This window comes from Mesocricetus auratus, unplaced genomic scaffold (assembly GCF_017639785.1).
Source record: "Mesocricetus auratus isolate SY011 unplaced genomic scaffold, BCM_Maur_2.0 Super-Scaffold_100022, whole genome shotgun sequence".
Taxonomy (NCBI): Eukaryota; Metazoa; Chordata; class Mammalia; order Rodentia; family Cricetidae; genus Mesocricetus; species Mesocricetus auratus.
Window position 1 is genome coordinate 17,833,201 of NW_024429203.1, and position 13,563 is coordinate 17,846,763.

Below are 13,563 nucleotides of genomic sequence, written 5' to 3' on the forward strand. Positions count from 1 at the left end.
TATGAAAAATATTCAAGCTTCCTAATAGGGGGAATTTGATGGAAAGGAATAGCAATATGTCATCTACTAAACTATCACAGTTTAAAAAAATAGTTTCTTGCCAGGCGGTGGTGGCGCACACCTTTAATCCCAGCACTCGGGAGGCAGAGGCAGACGGGTCTCTGCGAGTTCTAGGCCAGGCTGGACCGACAGCCTCCAAAACAATACAGAGAAACCCTGTCTCGTAAAAACCAAAAAAAAAAATAGTTTCTTTTGTTTTGTCAGATTATAATATAACTACATCATTTCCCCCTTCTCCTTCCCCCCCCAGACCTCCTATATACCCCTCCTTGATCTCTTGAATATTAATGACCTCTTTTTTCATTAATTATTGTTACATACATATATCAATACACACAAGTACATATATATATACATACATATATATACATATCATATATTCTTCCCACCAGTCTCGTCCCTGAGCCATGTCAGTTCCAAATGAACATGCAGGATGCTAAATTGATTATGAAGTTGTTGGCTGTTTGCTATGGTTTCTTAATAGCTAGCTCTGAATTATTAAACCATAATTACTAGTATATATTTTATGAGGTCTTATCTTACCAAGAATGCCAGACTTGTGTCCTCTCCTCCTGGGATCACATGGTGACTCTCTACTCTTGACTACATTTCTCAGAACCCTCCTCAACTCCTAGTCCCACCTATCTTGCTTCCCTATTGGCCAACAGTACTTTATTTATCAACCAATAAAACAACATATACACAGAAAGACTTTGACCATCATCTCCTCTTTTCTGTCTAAATAAAAAGGAAGTTTTTAACTTGAACATAGTAAAATATATAACAAGGCAGCTATTAAGCAAGAACTGCAAATACGATATTTAGTCCATGAATATTTATCAAGACTTAAAGAAAATATCATTTTTCCTATCTTTGTGAGTCTCAAGTCTTATATGTAGCTTATCTTTTATTACAACTAAGGAAAACTATAATTATAACTATCTGTCTTTAACTCCATCAAAGACCACAGAAGGATAACATATAAACACTAGAACTGACAGAGATATCTAGCTACCTGGACAGTCACTCGAAGTTCCTCTGTAACATTGGGGCATCCATCTTCAGCCCATAGGCCACAGTGCACCTGGCGTACTTTTCAGCAAAGAAGGAAATTTTAAACTGTCCATCCACATTGGCAGTTTGTCAGTCATATTTCTGTATCCTGCAGAATGTCTGACAGCCTTTTCCATGAAGCACAAACCCTCTAGTATTGTCCATCTTGTTTTGTAAGTTCAGCAGTCACTTTCCTGTGGGTCCTGCATGTCCATTATATACAGCAACAGTCAAACAGTCCAGGCAGTTTCTTGTCCAAAGCACTAATCTTGCCATGTTGAAATCAAACTCCATATTGAGTTTTTAGATGTCCATCTTCCTCTCAGATGTAATTGGTGTGCCAGGAGTAGTAGTGTCACACTATCATGAAAAACCCTAAACCATTTCAATGTCATATATTCTGTAGGTCTTTGAAAGGTTTGAAGAATATCTATCCATCTCAAATATATCTCTGTATATCTAGAAAACCCAACTAACCTAACTATAAGTTTTGACTATTATAGATAACTATCTATAATCTTTACTTAATTATACATTACATTTTAAAAGAGCTGTATAAACACAATATCTAAACAAGAGGAGAAATATACATATCACAACTGATCTTAAATTTGTATCAATAAATGAAAAACAATACCAATAAAAGTACTCATTTTTATATCAGATTTCCTCTTTCCCTTTATAAAGAGACTGACTGTGATCATTGCTATTCATAAGAAATCTCATTTAAATGAAAACAAAAATTTATAAACAGTATTTGGGAATTTGGGCATCATTCATTCCAAACTGCTCCCTGATTGTTGGGGGCACTGTCCGTACCCTGGGAATCATGACAAAACACAGAAACCTGGCTAAGTCCTTGCTTTTGTAGTCTGCATGGCTGCATCGTCCCAGCTGTTTCAGATGCTGGACTGCCTGGGACACTGCTTCGGCGGGTCTTGCTTCATCACACCACACTAGTATGGAAGGAAATCACAGCTTTACATTTTCTGTGGAAACAAAAGCAAAGTTTCTTTCCCAAGTAAACTTAATTTTTAAAGCATTTTTAAAATATATAAGTTGGATTAACCTAGCAGCATTTATGATCAAGTGTATTTTAGAAATTGTTGTTCCTTCCTTAGCAATTAAGCAACTGAAAGACAATGTAATAGCATACAGTATCCAGACTCTCTGCGTATTTTTCATCTTTATATGGCTTTTTTATTACTCTATATCTTTTAATTTTACTTTTTTGAGACAGGGTTTCTCTGTGTACTTTGGTTGCCTTTGAACTCCCTCTGTACACCAGGCTGCTATTGAAATTACAGAGATCTGTTTGACTCTGCCTCCCAAGTGCTGGGATTAAAGGTGTGTACCACCACATCCAGCTACACTTTCTTTCTTTCTTTCTTTCTTTCTTTCTTTCTTTCTTTTTAAACTACTATCCTGTTACTTTTTCTCTCCTTAGCCTACGTGTATTTTTTAAATACACTGTAAACCTTTTAGATGTTTTACTTTATCTGAGTCTGACTTTACTGTAAATCTTTATGGTTTTCTGGCCGCCTGTTTTTTATCTGCTAATAACTGCGGCGGTTTTAACTTCTGTATTCCGAAACACATCAGTGCAGTCTCCTTATTGTATATATTGTTGCTTAAATGTTTGCTTTCAGGGTTGAATTTTGGGCAGTAGCTAACCAATTGGTGTGCTTTTCCCTTGGAAAGACTATTTCTTTGGCTTTGAGAGTTCATCAGTTCCTACAGTTCTTTGTGTAGGATTGAGGTTTGTATGCACAAGTTCAAAGACAATTAATGATAATTTAATATGTTGTATTTGGTTGTGTAATTACAGCATTTACAAAAGCAGTTTAATATTAAACTGAAAGACAAATTCTGGAACTTTATTTACTGAAATACAGGTATGGTCATAATGATGTCTATTGCAAAATTTGAGTGCATAATTTTTATGATAAAAGGGAAAATAGTATTTCTACTTTGACATAGATTAATTGATTAAGTTACAATATTAGCAACATTTTAAGTTCTTTTAGATCATAAAAGTAAAAGATCAATTTTATACTTTGTAAATTAACTGCAAACCCCAATAAGAATATTTGGTCTTACATGCAAACAGGAAAATACAGAATGTGTGTGGAAGATGTAAACATGAGGGGGCAGGGAGATGAGCATCAAGGGATCTGGCCAGGGAAAATACTAACACAAAATTAAGAGACAGTGTTTGTCATAAAATACCATGCATCATGTAATCATATATGATTCAATATACTATTATATGTGGAAGGTTGTTCATGAGCCTGTAATATTGTGGTAGTGACTTACAATGGCACTAGTTGTGTGTTTGCTTTTGTAGCTATAAATAAAAGAAACACAAGGAGAATGAAGGGGGAAGTGCAACATTTTTCTACCTCATCTGCCCTGGGGAATGTGTAATCCCAGAAGTGAAATTTGAGTTGAATATTATCTTCAAGGACATCAGAGTGAAATCATCTTCATTGCTGTATAAATAATTTCTTAGACCTGTCCTTCCTAAAGTATTTTAATTAAGGAAGATGATACAGGAGAGGTCTCTATATCAAGTCCCATAGATAAATCACTCAGATCAAATGATTTGTAAAATGCTACCCGTACTATGTTGAGAAAAGAAATGAGAGTTGTTTAAATTTGTGTTCTCTGATGTAGAAAATGGGCAGAAACATAGCAAAAATAAAGTATGGTCTTCAATTCTCAGATGAATTTAGAGATTGAGATTTATAAATGCTCAGAGCCTTTCTGTACAAAAGAGAAGGAACATTAATTTCAGAACTGCCATTTCCTTTGAAGGTAGAGCTATTTCCCTGCAAAGATGAAGACAAAGGACAGACCACAAGCAAAGCTCTGAGCCTTCTATACAGAAGGGTAAGCATCATCACTATGCTTTTATTTCCTTTCATGTGCTTTACTGCCTTGCCCAGCTTTGACTATGAATGTAGAGGGGTGAAACGTTCTTGTAGGAGAATGTAGATCCAAAGTTTGCAGTTTCTCCAGGATTTTTTAAATCAGAGAATTGTCTGTGAAGGTGACTCTGGATCTCCTGACAATGTAATGCTTGGTGTTCATGTCCAGGAAGCCAATGTACCAGCTCAGTCCTCAAGATCTGTATCCAGAATGACTCCTAATCAAAATCTGCTGCCAAGGCAGGGTAACTAGAATGTAGTTAGTGAATATTGACAAGCATAACCTGGAATGGTAGAGACGAAAGAAGCACAGTGATGAGAATGGCTGTGTGTATTCTTAGCACATTTCTCCCATGTGTTTTCGATATGCTTAACCTTGCATCTGTGTCTCTGCCATAGAACCAGTAATAAACCATAAAATAGGCAAGTTTCAGGGAAGGCTCTCTGGGCTCCTGAAAGCAGACTATGTGTGTATAGCATCTTGTCATAATTCTGAACATGACTCTTGTGTCTTTCAGATCCTGATAGAAGAGAATGGATGCTAGGAACACTTCCTTCATTACTGATTTCATCCTTGTGGGTTTAACAAAATATTCAGAGACCCAGTTGCCCTTCTTCTTCCTCTTTCTAGGCATCTATGTTGTCACTGTGGCAGGAAACCTGGGCTTGCTTACTCTAATTAGAGTAAATTCTTCCCTTCACACTCCCATGTACTACTTCCTCTTTCATTTATCTTTCATTGATCTCTGTTACTCTACTGTCATCACCCCAAAACTGTTGACAAACTTTGTTTCAGCCGTGAACACAATTTCCTATGAAGCATGCATGACTCAGCTCTTTTTCTACTGCTTCTTTGTCAGTGCTGAATGCTATGTGTTGACAGTGATGGCATATGATCGCTATGTGGCCATCTGTAAACCCCTGCTGTACACAGTTACCATGTCTCCTCAGGTCTGCTCTCTGTTGGCTCTCACTGTATATGTGGGAGCGTTTATTGGTGCATGGGCCCACACTGGGTGCATGCTGACATTGGCCTTCTGCAAGGACAATGTCATCAACCATTACATGTGTGACATTCTTCCACTGCTACAGCTTTCTTGCACCAGCACTTACATCAATGAGCTGGTAGTATTCATTGTTGTAGGTTTTGATGTAGGTGTGCCCAGCATCACCATTATTGTTTCTTACACATTCATTCTTTCTAACATACTTCAGATTCATTCCATGGAAGGCAGGTCCAAGGCTTTCAGCACTTGTAGCTCACATATAATTGTGGTTTCTGTTTTCTTTGGGTCAGGGGCATTCATGTACCTCCACCCTTCCTCTGTTTTGTCAATGGATCAAGGGAAAGTGTCCACTGTCTTCTATACCATTGTGGTACCCATGTTCAACCCTTTGATCTACAGCTTCAGGAACAAGGAAGTCAAGGTTGCCTTGAGAAAAACTTTGAGTAAGATTACATCCTCCCGAGCTGAGGGTAGTTTTAGTTATTAAAGAAAATACTGGCTTCTTTTGAAATGTGAAAAGGAAGAGCATTGGATTTGGAGTTGACCTGGTCTGAAACTTTGGGACAGTCAGGATATCCTATCATCTGACAGGGTGATTAGAAAAAAATAAGTTAAATCTACCATCATATTTTGAGGAAGTTATTTCTTTCCCTTTTCTTTTATTCCTTTTTCTTCTTTTTATACTCATAGTAATCATCCTGTCTCAGTCTCCTGAATGAAAGGATTATGCTCATGAAACACCATGCCTGACTGTTTTTCTTTCATTATAGTCTGTCTGTGTTCTCAGTTTTTCTGGGTAAATTCCATATCTTTTAAAGAATAATTATCAATTAATTATAGGTTAGATATTATTATCATGTAAAGAATATCTTGTGAGACAAATAATTATATATACTAATAATATAATATATGTATACTTCAGACCTGAAAGTTTCATTGTTGCAAAGCTGAATTCTCTCTGGGCATCTCAACTAAACAAAAAATAAACTTGAAAATATGTATAATTTTGTAAACAATAACCTTTATTATTTTCATGTTGGCAAAACATTTTATATGTTATATCATGTCTCATAGTACATAAAAAGATGTTCATAAATACATAATCAGTGCAGCAGAGTAGCTAAATAAAATTAATGATGATAGATGTGACCTTGTGTATTAATATTTTCTGAAATATCTGAGTAACTTTCAGGTGTGGAATATATTAAAATATTTTACTTAATAAGCTATGATCATGCATTTTCAATTTTCCAACTCCTCCTAGATCCTCCTTACCTTCGTAGTCTCCCAACTTTTTATTATTTATTTTTCTGTCTCAAAAACGAGAAAGTGAAAACAAAGAAAAAAAGCAAACAAGACAAAATAATTTTACTAACTATAACATATTAGGCAACTTGTCTTTTGAATATTTTCCTCTCTTGTACCTGAAACTTTGTACGTTTTGATCCACATTTCCGCATTCCTGTCCCCCTTGGTCCTTCAGGAACCACTAGTATATTCTGTTTAATTTTGACATTTTCATAATTCACATGTAATTGCTTCTAAGGCTCTTTGTCTTTCTGCAATTACCAGTTTTCTTTCAGGATAATGTCCTGTAGGTTTACTCATACTGTATAATTTTAGATTAACTAACTTCTATTTTGTGGACACACACCCTAAGTTTTGTATCCATTCATCTTTTGATAAGAAATCTAGGTCAATTGCACATGCTGACTGAGGAGAATAACCCTGTACATATCTCGGAGGGGGGTGCAGTGTCTTTTTAACATAAAGGTTTATTTCCCTTTGTGTATATACTTAGCAGATATATACAGTTAACACAGTAGTTTCATTAAGATTCTGTTTTTTGAATTCTTTTTATACAACTCATTTGGTATAATCTTCCCACCTACCCAAATCCCTTCTCTCCTCTCTCTCTGAATCAAACCAACAAAATAAAAATAAAATAAAATAAAGAACACCCTTCTGTACACACATACACAAACATATCTAAGCCAAGCAAAGTGATACAAAGTGACTACACAAATACCATTCAGTTTATTTTGTGTTCACTAACTACACCTAGGCATTATGAATTCCTTATTGTATTTTATAATGCCTCTATAAACTTAGAACCCACAGTATATAAGGATTCCTTTTCTCTAACATATTCCCAGACACTTGTTTTATTTCCCTTGTGGATAATAGCAATTCTAACAGATAAAATATAGTATAAAATATTGTTTTTACATGGAACTGCTTTATGATTTATGCTGCTGAATTTTTACTATATGCATGTGACCATTTAAATTCTTAACAAAGTATAAATATTGATCCTTCATCATGTGTATTGTCTGTGCATATTTCCTTACTTTCTGCAGACTATCTTGTCATTTTGTTGAATTTTCCTTTTCTGTGACAAGCTTTTAAGTTTGATATGATTACATAGTCTACATCATTGCTTTTATTGCCTGTTCTTTTGAGATCATATTTTTTAAAATTTCAGAAAAATGTCAGAAACCCTGTGAAGAAAAACAATCCATATTGAATCATGTGAGCTAACAGTTGCACTCACTGATAATTACCTAATAAAACGTGAAGCTAAAAGGCCTCACCTAACTTGCAGTCAGATATTTAGAGGTAATTATTAATAAGTGATAAAACATTATGTGAAGGAATAAAATAATCCTTAGTATATTCACACCAAGGGATTTTCTTACTTTCTTTTGTATTTCAAGACAGGGTTTCTCTGTGGCTTTGGAGGCTGTCCTGGATCTAGCTCTTGTATACCAGCCTGGTCTCGAACTCACAGAAATCTGCCTGCTTCTGCCTCCTGAGTGCTGGGATTAAAGGCATTGGCTACCACTGCCCATCTGGGATTTTCTTAAATTAGAAAAGAAATGGGTAAAATCCTAAAAACACACGGAGGAACATCAAAGGAATGTTACTAAATGATAAATGTCAGTCTGAAAATTACACAAACGTATTTCATGATTCTAAATATGTGACCTCCAGAAAAAGTGAACTACTGTGCCTTAAAAATGTTCATGGTTACTGGGGTTTAAGTGTAGAAACAGTAAATAAGTGATATGTAGGAAATTTTCATAGGGGAGTAAGCTATTCATTGTGGACACTTGTCAATACCTAAAGATTTACAACATCTGAAATGATTCACAATTTAATCTTGGACTTTGGGTGATAATTCGTGTATCATACTTGGTTTCTCTCTTACAATAGGGGTTGCATGCTACTGCAGCGAGTTGATAGAAATGGAATATGAGGCAAGTCAGAGCCAATAAAATGATATTGTACTGTCCATTCAACTTTACTTTGAGCCCCCAAATTATATATATAGCTTGGGCTACATATCTAGACCTTGACTAAATAACTAAATAATCTTGATACATAGCTGTTTAAATAGGTAAATAACACCAAGAAGACAAGGCAAATACTGTCAAAGGGTCAAAGAGCAAAACCAGTTTGCTGAGTAGTTTCAACTGAATGTGCTCATATGCTAGGAAGGCTGAGAAGTAAAAGCTGCAGAGAAGGCAGCCTCTGAGTCTAGGAGATGTGAGAGAAGATTGTTGTGTTCTTTTCCTTGAAGAAATGTAAAATAAAGGGGATGGGGCTATTCATCCAAGATGGGGCATCAACCAAAGACTAGAGAATTAATTCTATTCATGAAAATAAGCTTGATGAAACAGTAGGCTAATTCTACTTACAGGAGAAAGTATTTTGAAGGGCATAGGTAATTCAAAGGCAGCTGCTTAGCTGAAAAGCCATTCCAGAATGAGGACTGAATCACAAAATCTTTTTCAGTGAATCTTCCTGACCAGTGCCCCTGAAGAGTCTCCCCTACTCAGAAATAGGTTACTATTGATAAAAACCTCAAGTAGCACTTTGTAAGTCTAGTCACCTTTTTGTGAGTTTACTGAGATGACTAGGCTTAGAGTCAGAGGGCAGAGCTAGCTACTAGGTGACCAAAATTAACTATGGTGGTTTGAAGGACTGTAGACATATAGGCAACAGGAATTATTAGTGAGTCAGTTGGAACTGACAGAGATCTCAGCCCTTTTGGAGAAAGGTACAAAGGAGGCAGGAAGTCGCTGGTGACTACTACTCTGCTTCTCTGCTCTTTCAGGTTCTTAACCCAATATTTGACTCCAAATTTTTTGTTGATAAAGAATAATTAGTTAAGCCTTTTAGAGGGGCAGTGAAGAAAGTGATCTCTGAAATTTATGCATAAAGAAGTATACAAGGATACAGTCAGGGAGAGTTGGATACATACAAACTCAAACAGCTATCATTTATTTATTGAGAAAACATATTCAAAATCTTTCCTCTAAGCAAATTTAAAAATTATAAAATTAAACTAAAACAAAAATAAATAGAAAAGATAGAAAATATGATGAAGGTTTCACATCATTTGACCCTTAGAATTGGAAGTGTTTGAGTCTGACTTTGATTCCTTAGGGAAGAAATACCTTCAAAGGCTTAAGAGAGAAACTAAATTATCTCCATAATGTGTATTATTTAATTATAAACTCTCCAAAGCCCCTAAAACAAACATGGATTTTTAATAAATCCACAAAGATTTCATCTCCTTCAGGACAAAAAGCAAGCTTACCTTGTGGGACTCAATATCTTTTTGTCATACTAAGGTATTATTGGTTTCCTTCCTGTTAAATAGTGTGGGGAATTAGCCTTGAGATTTGAAAGAACCACTGAAGCTCTGAGGGACTCCTAATCTATAGATATTCAGTTGCTGATTGAGTGCTCACGAGCATGCCTCTCTTTGTCTTTTTTCATTTTGCTTTTAAGCAGTTATTTCCTGGCATAAATTCTGTACTTAAAATTAATAATCAATTCCTCTTATTTGGTAAGTCCAAACTTAACTATTGGCATCTAGCAACAAAAAAGGTCACTGAATTTTTATGAATATGATGTTGCAGCATAAATACTTTTGAAAGAATATTTTGCTCCAAAAGGCAATACTTTCCCATGTCCACAAAAACTTCACTATATTCATCACCATCACATTCTTTTAGTAAGTTTCTGAGGTTTAAAAAATGCTACATAACTTTCTTTGAACTGAGCATGCTACCACTTATTAAGGCCTTATAATATAGAAAGAAATACCAGAAGAAGATGCCCACAGAAAATTCAGGGCAGTGTGTTAAGTTCTACAAGTCATGAGAATCTCTTGGAGGTACAGGGAGAGGGATCCAAGTATATTAATGGGAAACATAGATGGATTATTGAAGAAAATAGTATGTGCAGAAGCAAGGCTTAACTAATTATGAAGAAAAGTCAAAAAGACGGTTGGTTAGGAAGGAGATAATTCTGTACCTGCATCTTCATGTGTCTATCCATGATCAAAAGGCAAATGAACTAAGTTCATCCTTTTTACATTAGCAGTATCAAATGTATTAATGCCCTCCTTAAGTAGTTTCTGTATGTATCAACATTTTTTTGGTCAGTGTTACATCATTTTCCTATGTTCCAAGGTCCCCAAAATATGATTTTATTTTCTCTCATTCTTATTTTCCATATGAACTTTTCATGGATGCCCAAATTATATCATTGTTTCTGTTTACTCCTCATAGTACCTAGGTACATATTTGAGTATCAAAATCCTCTGGAAAAAAATTTTAACAGTGTTTTGAATTTTCAGTTTCTTTACATGTACTCTAGGACTAGGGTAAAATGGCTTATCCATTCCCACACCAATACATTTTATATTTGTGTGTCACACCTTTTTATTCACATTAGAGCTTACATTTTTCTTATTTTTTCAATTTTTTATTCATAATTAATGATGGTGTTGTAAATTCCATTAAAAATAAGATATACTACTTTGTATTCTCAGTACACAGCTTCACAATACAACTTAAAGAATTGTATATTGCAAGGCGGTGGTGGTGCATGCCTTTAATCCCAGCACTCGGGAGGCAGAGGCAGGCGGATCTCTGTGAGTTTAAGGCCGGGCTGGACCGACAGCCTCCAAAACAATTCAGAGAAACCCTGTCTCGTAAAACTAAAAAAAAAAAAAAAGAATTGTATATTATACTCTGTATTGCATAAGTACATTAAAAACAAGTCTAAAAATCTTCAAAAACAACTATCTCACAATTCCACTCCTGTAAATTCATCAAAAATTAAACAAAGTCAGAAAACATCTAGAGTTCTAAAACATATCTGCACTCTCACGTTAATAGAGGCACTCTTTACAATTGCAAAAAGTTCAAGTGACCAAATGTTTAATCATGAAAGACTAAACCAAGAATGGCATAGACATAGAATGGAATATAATGAAGGCTTAAAAAGGAAGAAATTCTATTGGTGCCATGTGTGGTCCTAACAAATATCAATGTCAGTGAGATAGGTCATTAGTATGAATATTAGTATTAGTATTAGCATTATTTTGGTTTTTCCAGACACGGTTTCTCTGTGTTGTTTTGGAGCCTGTCCTGGAACCCGCTCTGTAGACCAGGGTGTTCTCGAACTCACAAAGATCTGCCTCCCTCTGCCTCCTGAGTGCTGGGATTAAAGGTGTGCGCCACAACCGCCCAGCGATAAGTAATTATTTGAATAATTACTGTGCTGTCTCTCTTCTACAAGGCATCTAAGATAGATGAACACAAGAGGTAGATCATAGAATAAAGGAATCCAGAAGAATAGCAAGGTATGAGGAATGTGATCAATGAGTATAAAGTTAATCATAAGTCAGTAGCTTCCAGATGTCAACTGTGCAACATAGTACATTTAGTTGACAATGTGGAAATATTCACTTCAAACTTTTATAAGAAGGTGTGTTTAATGTTACATATTCTTACAAAAACATAAAACTGACCAAAGCCAATCCAAAGAAGTCAAAGAAATTTTGGAAGGTGATGAAATATTACCTTAATTATGATGATAACATAATGTATACAGAAATCACAACTTAAAAAGTTATATACATAAGTTATATATAATTTTTGGATACCAACTATATTTCAAAACATCTGGAAAAATAAATAAGTAAACTAAGTATAGATTTTCATCTAGAATTTTACAAGTGAATGTAAGACATGGTTGTAACACAAATAAAGAAAAGATCTAGAGACTGATATTTTGGTTCAAGCTTCAAACTGAAGATCAGAAAAACAAGGTAGCTGACCACTAGCTTCTTACTGCTACCTGAGACTGAATGGGCTGATCCCGTCACCACAAGCTCTCACCAAACCCCAGACTGTAACCTCTGCTCAGCATGGCTGGAGAATGAAAGCCTGTCTTCAGTGTGACTGGAGAATGAATACCTCTCTGATACCTTGCTTCTATATTATATACTTCCTTAATGTGGAGATTAAAAGTGTGAGCTATAATTCCCTTTTGGACTGATTCACTCTGGTGAAAATCTGGGTGACCTTGGACTCACAGAGATCCCCCTATCTCTTTATCCTGAGTCCTAGGATTAAAGGTGTGTACCACCACCTCCTAGTTTCTGGCTGCTGGGATTATTGGTATGTTCTTGGCTTCTATAGCTTGTGGCCAACTTTGCTTTCTGAATCCTCAGGCAAGCTTTAGTAATCGTAAAGAAATATATACCCATGCATTGTTTCTTCTCTAAAGAAAATTCATTGTAATTCTACCATTTTATTGGGTTGATTCTAAAGCTATGGTGTCTGTTAGTAGCCCTTGTGCTCACCAAGGAACGTACAATGCTGGTAAATTCAATCAGAGACGCTCTGTAATCATGAAACAGACCTTAGACATTACAGGGAGTATGAGAACAAACATGAAAAGCATGTCCATACATCTATATTGTGCCCATTCAAGCAATACTATGAATAAAGCAGTTTAGTATAATGACTGCATGTTATTAAGATTCATTTTACCTGTTGTTTTATACCTGTTTAATATTGTTCAAATATTTATGCTATTCTGTATTGTTGAGCACTGCTTGGCGGGGAGGACAAAACAGATTTTCTGAAAGCTTTTAACAACCAACCCAAACTTCTTGCATATGAAGTAAAACAACCGCAGCTGTTTTTAATGTCATGGGAGTTCATTGTGATTTATGGGAGTTTGATTTTATATGTTTAACCTAGCGAGAAATATTAACATATTATCAAAGTACCAAGTGCTTTTGTTCTAAAAATATTCCGACACTCTAAAAGAGCTGTGTTTCTGTTACTTAGGTTCAACAAGAAGTTTTTTAAATAAAGTTTGACTTGTTTGACAAGTGGAAATATTGAGGCTACAGCTAATTAATAAGACATTCCATCCAAGTGCAGTCAGGAAATACCCGAGATGTATGGTATGAGGAGCCCATGAAAAGGATGAGGCCGATGTGCATAGGGACCATGCTTAGGGAACCTTGTTTCTATAGATCCAGTTTCATAATTTTTTACTATTATAAAGTATAGGACATGAGCATTTATCAAGTATCGAGGCCAATTGACATCTGAGTCAAGGCCTAAAAGCATCTAGAGAGGTCCCTGAAGATATCTCCTGCATCCAATTTAGAAAATGAAGTAATGGCCATGGAG

The 13,563-nt window shown here is 35.5% G+C and overlaps 1 protein-coding gene across 1 annotated transcript; it reads left to right on the forward strand.

Annotated features, from left to right (window-relative positions):
• Positions 1-4,577: 4,577 nt before the first annotated feature.
• Positions 4,578-5,537, forward strand: LOC101835838 (olfactory receptor 145-like). The gene has a single exon (XM_005069367.2). It carries the CDS (start codon positions 4,578-4,580, stop codon positions 5,535-5,537), a length of 960 nt encoding a protein of 319 aa, XP_005069424.1.
• Positions 5,538-13,563: the final 8,026 nt, after the last annotated feature.